At 34.7% G+C, this 14,193-nt stretch overlaps 1 protein-coding gene across 1 annotated transcript; it reads left to right on the plus strand.

Annotated features, from left to right (window-relative positions):
* Nucleotides 1-9,438: 9,438 nt before the first annotated feature.
* On the plus strand, nt 9,439-11,376 carry LOC133291067 (zinc finger CCCH domain-containing protein 39). The gene is made up of 2 exons (XM_061489249.1): nt 9,439-10,195; nt 11,099-11,376. The coding sequence occupies exons 1-2, from the start codon at nt 9,439-9,441 to the stop codon at nt 11,374-11,376; spliced, it is 1,035 nt and encodes a 344-aa protein (XP_061345233.1).
* The last annotated feature ends 2,817 nt before the right edge of the window (nt 11,377-14,193 follow it).

The following is a 14,193-nucleotide window of genomic DNA, read 5'->3' on the forward strand; positions in this document are numbered from 1 at the left end:
AAAAAGAAACTTCTTATATAAAAGTAAGAGTAAATACTTTTTTTTGGTTCTCAACATTAAACTCACTTTAATCCCATAGATAAAAAGGTATTTATATTAATTCTTTTTGAGAGATTAATGTGGGTTTCCTTTGAATTTTTGAAGAATAATAACTTCAAAGAACTAGAATTTCAAAGAAATCTCGTGTTGACTTTTTTTTCTCTTCTAAGGAATTAAAATGAATTCCGTATTTTTTGTTGAGAATCAAAATGGTATTTGATCTAAAAAAATAATGGTATTTAAAATAATTATTTACCAAAAAAAAATATCATATAATTAAAATAACGTATATTATAATGTACGGGATACGAAAAAGTTTTTTTTTTTAAAAAAAAAAAACCAAAAACATACAAACAAACATATATTACGTTCCTTAGTGAATTTTGTTAAACCCATTTGTCCACTCCTATTTTATTGTTTTGAAAAATTACATTTGCAAATTGCTATGTAAAAATTAATAAAATATTTTTTAGGAAAAAACATATCACAAAAATCAGTTACATGAGAAGTTATGTTCCCGACAGAAAGGGAAATTGTGATCACTGTTATAAACATCAAACTAAAAATGTAATTGATGAGAGGTCTCAATCATAATTCAATTAGTTGACGAATTTAATAAATTGATGAGAGTTGAAGTTGAATAATGTAATAATAAATATTTATATTAGAAATAGAATTAGTTCACAGTTTAATTAATGAAATAAGCTTTTAAACAATTATAATATAATATAAGAATATATCAAGCTGTATGTTCAAATTTACAATTTTTTTTGTGGATTTTCATATTTTTTTAGTGTGAGAATTCGTTTTACTTAACAAGTGATAAATATGATGTACGGAAAAGTGTTTACCTTGTAACATCATATAAAATGAGAAAAATATTTATCCTTTTAAATGACACAACTTATATTCTTTCACTCTCACAAAGAGGTGGGACCCATACCTTTATTTATTTTTGTCAACTCTCTCTTCCTTTATCTATTTCTTTCTCTCTTTTAAAATGACACAACTTTACATCCTTTAAAATGACACACATTTTTTCCATATAAAATAAGGGAAAAGTATTTATTCAGTCACTGAAGATAAAATGACGTCGTTTTGGGTTATAAGATTAAAAAATTATAATGATAAAGATTAAAATAACCCTGCAATATATTATAATTACAAAAATACCTTGATTTTCGTCCCAAAACGACGTCGTTTTGGACTCACTGAAGATAACGTATCTTCATTGACTGGAGAAATTCTTTACCCATAAAATAATATCTTATGATCTCAAAACAACATCGTTTTGGGATTTGGGAAAAAAATAAGGATATTTTAGATTTATTTTTTTTATTTTTTGGTATCCTCATTTTAGAAATTTTAATTATTTCTTATAACAATTTTTTTAAAAAACACCATTCATTTTTTTCCAAATCCTAATATAAAGTCCTTTTGGGGTTATAGAAAATGAATTTATCTTTTATTAGAAACATTAATCCATGTAAAATAACTACTTTTCTTAAAATGATAATTTATCACTTTTGAAAATGATTATTAATCTTTAATTTTTGCTTGTAACAAGAGATTCCAATGAGTTGTTGTGAAAAGTGATTCCAAAGTTATACCAGTGCCTCATATTAGAGCCTAGACTAGAAGAAATCAAAGAATAAGAAAAATATTTTCAGCAATCCAGAATTACTAAGTACTTAATATCAATCTTATTAAACTTGACCCGTTTGTCAATCCGATCGAGGCACTGGGTCAGTGGGTAACTGGTTCAATCAGTGGGTCACGGGTTGAATCGCACAACCCGATGTGTATATATAAATTTATAATTTATACTAAACAAATATAAATATATTCAAATTCCTGTAAAAAAATTATACAAGTTCCAAATATTCTAATATAAAAAAAAAGTACATATCATTGTACAACCAAAGATCAATTGTTAAAATTTAATATCAAAGAATACTACCCTATATATATACGTGTGTGTATATAGACTTATTGGATTATTTATATTTAAAATAGCCTAATCATTAATAATTGTTTTTCCCAATTCTTGATTACAGCATCCATTAGTAATCCATTTGTAATCTCAATTACACCACTTCATCGATTTGTAATATATAAGCCATTGGAGGATTACAACATCCACCAAATTGGACGATGCAGATTGTGAATTACAAACCGTCAATGATTTTGTAATCTAACAGCCAAGATTGCTTTTCCAAAAAAACACAAATCACATCCACAAAAAGTACATATCATTGTACAACCAAAGATCAATTGTTAAAATTTAATATCAAAGAATACTACCCTATATATATACGTGTGTGTATATAGACTTATTGGATTATTTATATTTAAAATAGCCTAATCATTAATAATTGTTTTTCCCAATTCTTGATTACAGCATCCATTAGTAATCCATTTGTAATCTCAATTACACCACTTCATCGATTTGTAATATATAAGCCATTGGAGGATTACAACATCCACCAAATTGGACGATGCAGATTGTGAATTACAAACCGTCAATGATTTTGTAATCTAACAGCCAAGATTGCTTTTCCAAAAAAACACAAATCACATCCACAAAAAGTTCTCTCCGTACAAAAAATATAATATGAATGGAAAGAGGGTTTATCATTTACTTTGACACAATGAGTGCGACGATTGAGGTTCAAATGTGGGTTCTTAATCTATCCATATTCATGAGATACAGTTTGCAAATCATCCTCTTGCGCTTCCTCATGCACACCCATAACCAACACAATCTATCCTTCAACGGCCGCAGAAAGCATAAAAGTAAAAACTTGCAAAGTATTTTTTATGCTCTGTGTTTTTTCCGTTTTCATGGTTTAGATTTCAGATCTACGCTTCTCTTCTCCTCGCGAAGTCGTTTCTTTCTTCTTCTTCTTTTTTTAAAATGAATATGCACGATCCATCAGTTCAAATTAAAATCGCTCGAGTCACCGGTTTTTGCAAAAATCGGTCGGGTCACACAGGGTCATACCGGGTCACATCGGGTCTATTACTTGACCGATCCAACATGAAAATCGAACCAGTCATAAGACCGATTTACCGATTTTTGGGTTGATCCGGTCGGGCCGGTCCGATTTTTTAAACACTACTTAATATACCATTTATTAAATATGGCAAAAAATAACACTTTTATATTATCCTCACATTTATTGTTATTTCCTCTCCTAACCCTATTTTTCTAATTTTGATAAAGGAGAATGTGCTCGAAGAGCACCGAAAATTAGCTGAAGAATAAGATAGTTGTTTGACTCATTTATGGTTACGTTTTGTCTGTTGAATTTGTATGAATTTGGGCATGGACCAACTAGATTGCGACGCTTGACACAATCTGGTAGACATATGCCCTTTAAAAAGCAATAAAAAAAAAATCTCTTTTTTCTCAATTATAATATATTTATTTCTCAATACGCACTCACTTCAAATATTAAATCTGTTCTGGACCACTTAAGTGGTTCCCACTTCCTATTCTCACTACATGGAGCATCTCATTCCATCACTCTTCCTTAACTTCCATCCACTACAAATAACCACTCATTAAACATTGCATCACACCATTAAGTCAGTCACCTGCAAACTATCCACTAGGGGCACAACCTCCTAGTGCATTTCATCTATATATAACCCCTTATAGCTAACAAAGAGGGATCTGATATGCTAACTTATCTTATTATTCACAAGACTGGCCACCATGGCTACAACCTACACACTTATGCTCAGAGCACATCCTATCCACGCAGGTGACTCACACACACCCATTGCTCATAAGGTGCAGGACTTCTCATTGACTATCATCTTTACCATCGCAGATACAAATACTAGCTATCTTGCTAGAAATCAATGTTATTTCTTGAACAAAATCATTAAAACTATTAATTAATATATTATTGCTAATATTAACTACTATAATAATTCTCAATCAATTTTAATTATGAATTTTTATAATTGATTATAGGGTTCATTTTTTCTACAGTCAATGTAGATCAGTTATCTACATTGAGCCCAAAACGACATCGTTTTGGGACGAAAATTAAGGTATTTTTATAATTATAATTTATTTTAGGGTTATAATAGTCTTTCTCATTATAATTATTTAATTTTCAACCCAAAATTACGTCGTTTTAGGAGTGAATGTAGATAACTTATCTACATTCAATGTAGAAATATTAAAGCCTTGATTATAATTTGTAAATAAATTTTTTTATGACAAGTACCCTATAGTGTTTTTTGTTGTTATTGCGATACTCATTCCAAATGTGTTTAAACATTATATTTTCATTATAATATAATTGAAAATATTATACAGATTTATGTTTTAATTGGTAAGAAATCTCCTTTATTTCATCATTTATAATCAATTAAGATTTATGTAAAAAATTTATTAATGGGTTTACACAACTCGACTCCAAATCGAATCTGTAAATTAGTAAGAATTCATAATTTATATTGATTGAGAAACAAGCAATGAAAAAAAGACAAAGAATCACATTTCGTGCTAAAATGATAATTAGAGGAAAGAGAAAGTCGTTAGGATGGAGATTATATTTAGTGTTCCCGAAACATTTTGGATTCGGTGGGATTGAGGGGGAGAGATAGAAGAGATTGAGGAGAGAGGAGAGAGGAGAGAGGAGAGAGAGAAGGAAAAAGAATTTCCTCGAGGTGTTATTCACTTAGAGCCCGTTTGTTTTGCCTTCTCCAAAAAGTAATTTTTATTTTTTCCTTAATTTAGAAGTGTTTTTTACAAAAAGTTAAAGCTATTTATATTTTTATAAAAATATTTAGTTTTTAAAAAAATTATTTGACTTTTGCTTTTTTTAGAACTTTAAATTTTTAGCTTCTGAAAAAAAGTAGGTTTTTGACTTTTTTTGTGACTTCTGCTTTTTTTAAAAGCAACATCCAAACGCACTAAAAATGAAAAGTGTTTTTTTTTTTTAAGAAAAAAAGCAGCTTTTGGAGAAAAAAGAGTCCATCCAAACGAGCCCTTAGTGGAAGGACCACAATGGTCCTGGACCATATTAAAAAATTTCGTTAGGATGGAGCACTTTTTTGGTGCATCAGATGCACCATACATCTGTCCAAAAAAGTAAAAAATTGAGATTTGATGGGAATTACTTAAATTTTTTTTGGATTAAATAGGAAGAAAATTTTCTCTTTTTGGTAAAAATATGTACCCACTTGGGTACATTCGATGTACATAAGAAATTTCTATCAGGATGAAATGATTACAAGAAACGTGAAGAGAAAATGAAGATGAATCAGAGAAGAATCACATCAATACGGACCACCTGAAAGAAAAAGTGAACAAGAAAGAGATATTAGAAAAATGGAGGTCACAACGAGAAAGAGAGAGCTTTTGGATGAGACCCGCCTTCTTCCCCTTCATCATCATCTTCTTCCCCCAGTTTTCCTCCATAGTTGAAGCTCGAATTCTACAACTCTTGGAGCACTTTTATGTAACTTTATTGTTTTTGTTTGTGTAATACAATTTTGTAATAAGAAAAGGAAATTATCTATGTTTCATTTTTTATTTTTCTGTTTCAAGTTAAGATATACTCCATAACATGCATTGGCGGATCTGTATATGTGCTTTGTGTGCAAGTGCACACACAAAAATTTTGGGAAAAAAAGAGGAAAATATATTTTGGGTCTTTAATAAAAATTACGCGACACAATTTAATCTCTTTAAAAAAAAATCGACTCGTGTTCTCTCTGAATTCCAAAATAGTCTCATGTTAGTCCTTTTGAGGGACTAATGTGAGTCTTTTTTGAATTTCAGAGAGACCACCATTTTGATTATCTGGGTCTATTTTGGAATTCACATGGACCACAATCTACTTTTTTTTCTAAGGGACTAAATTGGGGCCCATGATTTTTGTTGAGGACCAAAATATTCTATTGTAACAGTTTAGTTGACTCTTGATTACTCTTTTTTTATGTTAAGTTAAAATTTTCTTGTTTATATTCTTTAGTATTTTAATACATTTAAAATTTTCTTTAAAAAAATTTCCTGTATTCTTTTATTCTAAGTGTGCAGACATAAATAAAATTTTCTAAGTCCGCCATTGATAGCATGGGTTAAGCATTTTGTGGTTGGAATGTATGAGTACCAGACCTAAATTTGTATGCTATAATTCAGATATTTTGTAGTAATAATTTGTGCATCAAATTCTGATTTCGCTGTTATTGATTGACTGATCTCATTCAACTATCTTAAGATTTGGCTCCTAGAAATGAGCAATTTATGAAATTATTATTGGGATATTCAAGTGTAGTGGAGTCCCACATTAGTTGGTAATAGGCTAAGTGAAATCTATATAAGTGAAAGGACCTATGAATTTAAGGCTTAAGGTTTTGGGTTGAGACATAGCGTCAGACCCACTTAAAACGATTGATGTAGCTTAGCCCATTAGCTGTGGTTCCCCATCATAGACTCCCTTTGGCCCACCTAACAATGATATCAGAGTCGGGTTTGGCTCGAGACTATCATGGTGTTTGGCTAGAGATGGATTAAATACTTGAGCCTATATTATTAGAGGATGCTAGGGGTGTAAATGGGTTTGATGACCTATCAGGGGCTTATGGCCTGGCCTACATCCGACCAAATTTGGCCTATTATATCTAGTAAAATATAACAAACTCAAGCTTTTAAAAAAACCTTCTTATAAAAGCAAGCCATAGACTTTCTTTTGCAAAGCCTAACCTATAAACCTATAAGTCGATTTATATCATATTATTTTTTTAAATAAAATAAATAAAATTATTATTTTAATGATTTTGAATAATAAAGTAATATTACTTTTTAATTATTGATTGCCTAATAGGTTTAAACAAGCTAACAAGTCTAGGTCAAGCCTTTTGTTTTTTTTAATATAGGTCAGACCAGACTTATAATTTAGGCCTACACAAGGCTAACAAACCAAGTTAGGCTTAAATATATTACACAAGACTGATCTATTTAAGTCAAAACCCGGCCCGACCCAGCCCCTTTACACCCCTAAGGGGAGCATACTAATGTGAGATTCCACACCTGAGAGAGAGATTGTAGGATATTCAAATGTCATGTGGTTCCACGTTGGTTGATTATGGGCTAAATGAAGTTTATATAAGTGGAAGGAACCAAAACCTTAAAATTTTGGATTAGGACATGGTGTCAAACTTATTTGTTATGGTTGGTGTAGGTTAATCCATTGGCGGTGGTCCCCCATCATAAGCTCCCCTTGCCCTCCTGACAAGGTCATGTATTGTCACACTAGCTCTTTAGCTTTTACTCACAAGTCGCTTTATGAATAGAGGATAACACATTCTCGTTTATAGGTTCTTGGTTGTGGATTTGCTCCAATTCCTTCATTGTATGAGAGGAATTTGTGCGATGGATTCCACAGAGTAAGTTTGGTACAAGAGGAATCTGTACCAACACATGTGTGAACCAGAGTGACAAATTGTTATTGTCTCAAGGTTTTTAGATTATACATTAGATCTAGATCTTGGAAAGTATGCTCCAACCAACCTTAATTACCTTATTTCACTTCATCTCGCTTGTGTTGATTTTGATATCTATTGTTTAAGAGTTAATTGAAAAAAAACTCAAAAAACAATTTTTATTTCTATATTTACATTCTGGTACACGTTGTTACTATTTTGCTCTTGATTTTTGATGCATAATTGCACCTAAAATGTTAATAAATTTTTTTTTCTATTTTTTCCTTTAGTACACTTGTTTTTATTGTGTGATTTACACATTTTTCTTTTAGGGTATAATGCTCTTGGATACAATATTCTCAATTATTATTTGATGTGTATACTTACACCTAGGGCTGTAAATGGGCTAGACGACTTAATAGGGGCCTACAACCCAACCTACATCAGGTCAGATTTGACCTATTACATATAATCAAATAAAATAGACTCAGACTTTTAAAAAAACTCATTTAGAAAATAGTCATAAACTTTCTTTGCATGTCGGACCTATAAGCTTACATGCCGGCTTATATCATATTGTTTATTTTAAGTAAAATAAATAAAATTATTATTTTAATGATTTTGAATAATAAAATAATATTCTTTTTAATTATTAAATGCCTAATAGGCTGATACAGGATAACAGACCTAGATCAAAACTTTATTTTTTAAATATAGATTAGATCAAATTAATTTTAGCCTACACACAGGCACTCACGGGCTTGGTAATTGCTCCGTAAAGATCTCTCATTGGCAATTTATGAATTTGCTCCATCAGAAACAATCATAATAAATGATTTTTTTTAAGATCCAATTCGGTAGTGGGATCAGATTGACCAGTGAAATAAATATATTTCAAATTATTTATGATTAATCCGAAACATTCTTTCCATATTCGACAACGTATGTAGAAAAATATTTATAAAAGAAAAGTGATTTTCAAAAATATTACAATCAAGAAAAAATTTAAATGTGTTAACAACACAACTCAGTAATTCAAATCATTTTATTCCTTTTTATCATTTTATTGTATGCAGTAATGTCCTCTAAAAATTTAAATAAATATTTTCAAAAAATAATCGAAATTTATATTTTGTATATTAATAACAATTACAATGACACATATACTTAGTTTTTTTTTTTTAAAATAATTAAATTTTCAAAATAAATTAATCTAAACATTATTCTAGTGCGTATTTAAAATCTTTGGAGTCCATCATGACAAAAAGGAAGTCACATCTTCAAATAAGGATTTATTAATGGTTACCTAAGAATTTGTTAGGATGTGATTGCATTATTCGAATACTTAACAATCCGTGATCACAGATATCATCAACAAAATCAGTTACGGAAGCCAGTGTTTGAATTGTTTTTTCCTTCCTTTTTTTATTTTTTATTTTATTTTTACCTCTATTAATTAATATTACTGTTTTTTTCTTTTTTCTTTTAATTTTTGGTGCTCATCAGTCAATCACGGTTCTGTAATAGGCGGCTAGGGTTTTGACTTTCTTATGCTAACAATTTGGCTTAAACCTCCATATGCCTCCCCTACATTCCTTTTCTTTTCCTTTCTCTTTTTCTCTATAAATATTGTTGATCATTCCATGAAAAGATTGAAACTTCGATCACCCATCTTGTCTCTCTCACAAGATTCTCATCTGGGTCTCCCAAATTTCTTGATTTGCTCTTTCTTTCTTCTCCCTCTCAGAAATTGGCATTAAGGCCAGAATTTTTTTTTTTCCTTGGGTGTGTTCAGCATTGATTATTTGATTACAAATTCCATTCCAATCAATAATAATTGATTCTAAAAGTTCGGTGAATTTTGATTTGATTGATCACCTAGAATCAATTCAAAAAGAATCTAAAATTGATAGAATTTGATCAAATTCTGTGTGCTCTGAGAATTTCGCTATGAGTTTCTCTGATCATCTCCCACCTTTTATGGTGATGTCACCGCCGACATTTGCCGCAAACAACGATGCTATTGACGTGAGTCTTCAATTCCCGATGAACAACGAACCATTCGACCCACATTCATCATTCGATCAACCCCCTTCATTCAAGAGGGCCAGGATTTCTGATAGCAACCACTCCAATGCGTTGGCATGCCCTCCCAGGATGATTCAGCCCCCCCAGAACCCCTCAGCCAACAAAAGAACGAGCCACATTTTCTTCAAGACCCGCATCTGTGCAAAGTTCAAATTTGGTGATTGTAGGAACGGTGAAAATTGCAACTTTGCACATGGGTTTGAAGACATTAGGCAGCCACCGCCAAATTGGCAGGAGCTTATTGGCTCACGCAATGAAGAACGGTCATCATCGGGGAATTGGGATGCTGACCAGAAATTTATTCATAAGATGAAGCTGTGCAAGAAGTATTACAATGGGGAGGAATGTCCCTATGGTGATAACTGTAGTTTTCTTCATGAAGACCCCACCAAGTTCAGGGAGAGCTCAGCAATAAGCATAGGAACTGATAATGGATCCCCAAAGTCCTACGTGAATGGCTTTAGTAATATAGAAAGTAATAGATCTGTGAACACAGGCTTAAATGTTTCCAGGGGAATCGTAAAGTCTACTTATTGGAAGACCAAACTATGTATCAAGTGGGAGAGAACAGGCTACTGCCCCTTTGGGGAGGACTGTCACTATGCTCATGGGCATGCAGGTACTAAGAACAATTCTGTATGTTGATTTCCCCCCTCCCCTTTTAATTATTGGTTTTGTTTCTGCCAGAATTCTGCTGTTTTGTTTTGTTCTGTTCTCTTCAATCATATGAATTCTTATTTATGATTTATCTAGATGATGTGTAGTTGATCATTTTCTGTGATGTTGTACTTGTTAGTGATCTGTAAAGAGATCATAGATCACCATGTGCCCAAACAACATACACATTATGTACTGGAATGTGTGTCATTATGGTTGTTGTGCATGATATCTTGAGCAATGAATGATTTGACATAAACTTTCCCATCCTACTCGTTGTCCCTTTGCCTTGCCCTTCCAAAATCATTCTTCCTAAGGTAGTTTATCACATTATATGGATCCTGATCTCACCCTTGTTTCTAGGCGAAGTATGTTCTAGATGAGCATTTGGTATTTTTTTTTTGTGCAACAGAATCTACTTTACTTTAGAAGTAGTAGACCACTTGTATGATTAGTGATTGCTTTGTCTAAGGCATACATTATGTATGAATGAAATTCTGCATTTCCAATTTCACACACCCAAGTGACTGTACGATATAACCATGGCCTACATGATAGCTTTTGTCTTTTAAATATATCATATGATTGAGACATCACCTTTGCACATGATTCTAAATATTATTGCTGATTATATCAAGTTCATCTTATCTTAGTTCCCCCTCCCCCCTTTGATATCTGCTAATGTTTGTCTTAGAAATTTGATACCCGGCTCATCAAATAATTGGAATGTACTTTCATTAGCGTATGATAACTTGTTTTGAACAAAAAATATAATATAGACAAGTACGGTTATTTTCACAAGTAAAATTGTTTGGTTGCCATCTCTCTTCTCCTGACTCCTAAGCATTTGTTGTCTTGCAACCAGAGTTACAAGTTCCTGGTGGACGCATTGAAGCAGAAACTGCAGGTGCCGTTTCAATTTCAACTAAAGCTACCCTTCCAACTTTACCAAAAGCTACATCAGTTTCTACCAATGATGCACCTCCTAACTACACAACAAGTCTACCTCCGGCAAGTGAAGAGGAGCAGGGTAACAAGAGTTTGCTGAAGTGGAAAGGACCAAAGAAGATCAATAGAATTTATGCTGATTGGCTTGACGATTTACCGCTTCTTGACAACTTCCCAAGTAGAGTGGATAGCTGAGTAGGAGTTTGTGCTTTTGAAAACACCCGTCTTTTGGATTAGGAAATTAAATTCTGACCCCGCAAACACAGAATTTTGAAAATGTGGTCACTGATTGACAGTGTGATCAGTTCATAGTTTTATTTGTTATTACTTCTTTTTTTATGTTAATTTTCATAGTTTTTTAGTTAGAGATGTACAATTCAGTACATCAGAGGGATTTTGATGGATTTAAGAATTCAAATTGTTCTGCCTTGTGCAGACGTGTCCGACCGTAGGTCGGGTGTTTGATATTGGATCTGTAGCTTTCTCTCTAGATACCTATGAATTAGGTATCTTGGGGACAGCGAATCACTACACACTATATGATGGCCTTAGCCAGAAAGGGTGTGTGTGTGCACTGTGGTGTTTGAATGAAATAAGGTTAGAGAGATCAGTCATACCTGTGGTCTTTAGCCCTTATTTATAGAGCTTACCTTTGGGCTTGTGTAGGTTGGACTTGTCATCGTGGGTCTTTTCCTGGTCCATAACAGTTGCCCCCCAGCCCGGTAGACTGAGCCTTCAATTTGCCGGGATGTCCAAGTCAAGTCGATTGTTGTGCTTTGACTCAGATGTTGGTCACCTGACCGTTTTGCTATTTCGGCTTTTCCACTTGGCTTCAAAAGGGAAAGTCTTCCCCGGTCTTACAAGCATACTTTCATCCAGGGTGTTCTACGGAAGTTGTCATCCGGGTTAATTTGCCGGATTTTAAGGCATACGACCCTCTGAGACTAGAAACTCGGTTACTCATGTCGGCAACGCAGAGAATGATTGTATTTAACTGCTTTCTGATGATTGCTTTGAAGTGAGAAACGGTTTCCATTCCCTCTAATGATTACCTTTCCATGTACTCCTTTCCAATAGGCTCAACGTGTGGCTTCGTGCGTTTCTTGCCGCCTTAGCATTTAATGCCTCTGCAAAAACGTCTCTCAACTGTCTTGTCTACCCTGCAATTACCGCAACGCCCCTGCCCTTTGGCTTTCGCGAGCTTAACCTTTCAATTCCTGTCCCCATATTATCACCCTCAATTTTCCCTTCAGACCATTTGTCTCACCAATCGTTCATTTGCCTTCGTTACTATCTCGAATCGCTCGACAACACCCAACATTTTCCTTCAACATTCACCATCTCCTGCGTTTGTCAATCTCCGGCTTCTTCAACACCTCTCTCCACAGGTATTTTCCTACAGCATGCCTTCCCTTTCTGATGTATTCTCCATTAACTTCTCAGTTTGCCCATGGCTTTTGGTTTTGCAATGCTTTTCTTTATTCCAGACCCACTTACCTGCTTGTCCCTTTGCATTTGTCTTTCTGTATGTGCGACGCATCATTTGTTTTGCTTGCTTATGCCTTTTGCACTAGTCTTGCATTGTCTATATAAGCTTATCTGCTGTTTGTTCACTTCCTGCACACCCTGCTTTGAATAGTTTCTGATATGGGTGAGAGAAATTATACCATTTGAGGAAGATCCTCTTGCCCCCGCATCTTCGGTCGTGGTGATGAAATTGATGCCGAAGAGGAAGGACGACTTGCGGAAGAAGAGGAAAGGTTCATTCAGAGCCTGCCTCCTGGTTCGAGGTACTAGTTGTATGGCAGGCCTCGAATCGAGGAAGAAACGCAGGCTGCTTTGCTAGGCGGCTATCGAGGTGGTGGCCATAGGGGAGCCTCTTCATCTCGCTCTTCAGTCCGTGGTCGTAGGGGGGGTCTTCGAGGTAGAAGGGTTTCCTCTGGTCCTTCAGCCCGGGGTCGAAACGTTGGTCCCCGTAGCTTAGGCAACCCGTCCAGGGCAACTCCCCCTTTTTCCTTAGGTTCTGCCCGATTCACGTTATTACACCTGTTCCCTTTCCGAACCAGAGTGCGAGAGTCCCCTCTCGTCCTAATATTACCAACCCTGAACCTTGCTTCAACTGCGTATACCTTAGTGCTCAATTTGTGGAGAGGAGGAATGACTTCATGGCCAACCTAGTTTTGGGTAGCTGCTCACACACTCCAAGTTCACCAACCCTTGCTTTTATTTTTGCATCTGATGATTCTAGTTCCTCTGAAAGTAGTTTGTTTAATTCGGGTACGTATCCCCTTTGCTACGTGCTATTCTTGCTTTTTAATCCTCCATTTTACTGTTCTAGGTATTTATGGAGTCCCATTCTACAGAATCAAATGCGAATATCGCTTCTTCTAGCCAAGGTCCAGAGGCCGGGGTGAGTATGGCCGAGAAGGGTTCTGCTCCAGTAACCGATAATCTTCGTACCCAATATCCCTGGGTTACGGAAGAGGTGTTGCCTCCGAGATGACAACCGAAGAAGTGTTCGGGCTTCCCATTGGCAACCCGGTTGATTTCAACACGTTCGTTCCTGCTGATGACGAACCTGTTTGCTCAGGCCGGAACCCTGAGGAGCCACATTCTTTTTTCTTCTACCGGGATCTGGTGACGAAGATTGGGATTCGGTTTCCCTTTTCTCCATTCAAGATACAGCTCCTGAACCACCGGCTGCTCGCACCCACCCAAATTCATCCCAATGGCTGGGCTTATGTTGTTGCTTTTGAGCAGCTGTGCAACTCGTTGTCCCTTCCGTGTACTGTTTCCTTGTTTTTGCATTTCTTTACTGTTTATACTTCGCGTACCGGGTCGGAACCTCCTGAACTTAAGGGGTGGAGCAGTATTCGAGGCCGTGTTAGCAAACCCTCGCGAAGGCTGTTTTCTGTGTATATAGATTCTTTTAAAGGCTTCAAAGCCTACTTCTTTAAAGTGGTGGCCGAGGTAGGGAAGAGGCCATGGTTTATTGGTGATGATGGGGAGCCG

The sequence above is a fragment of the Gastrolobium bilobum genome, unplaced genomic scaffold, assembly GCF_033153095.1.
Source record: "Gastrolobium bilobum isolate Gb01-03AN ecotype WA unplaced genomic scaffold, APGP_CSIRO_Gbil_v1 utg829, whole genome shotgun sequence".
NCBI lineage: Eukaryota > Viridiplantae > Streptophyta > Magnoliopsida > Fabales > Fabaceae > Gastrolobium > Gastrolobium bilobum.

Bases quoted from the DNA above. Each gene is read 5' to 3' on its own strand.
- LOC133291067 (XM_061489249.1), top strand. From the start codon at position 9,439: ATGAGTTTCTCTGATCATCTCCCACCTTTTATGGTGATGTCACCGCCG. The intron at 10,196-11,098 runs GTACTAAGAACA...TCTTGCAACCAG, and splicing joins CTATGCTCATGGGCATGCAG to AGTTACAAGTTCCTGGTGGA.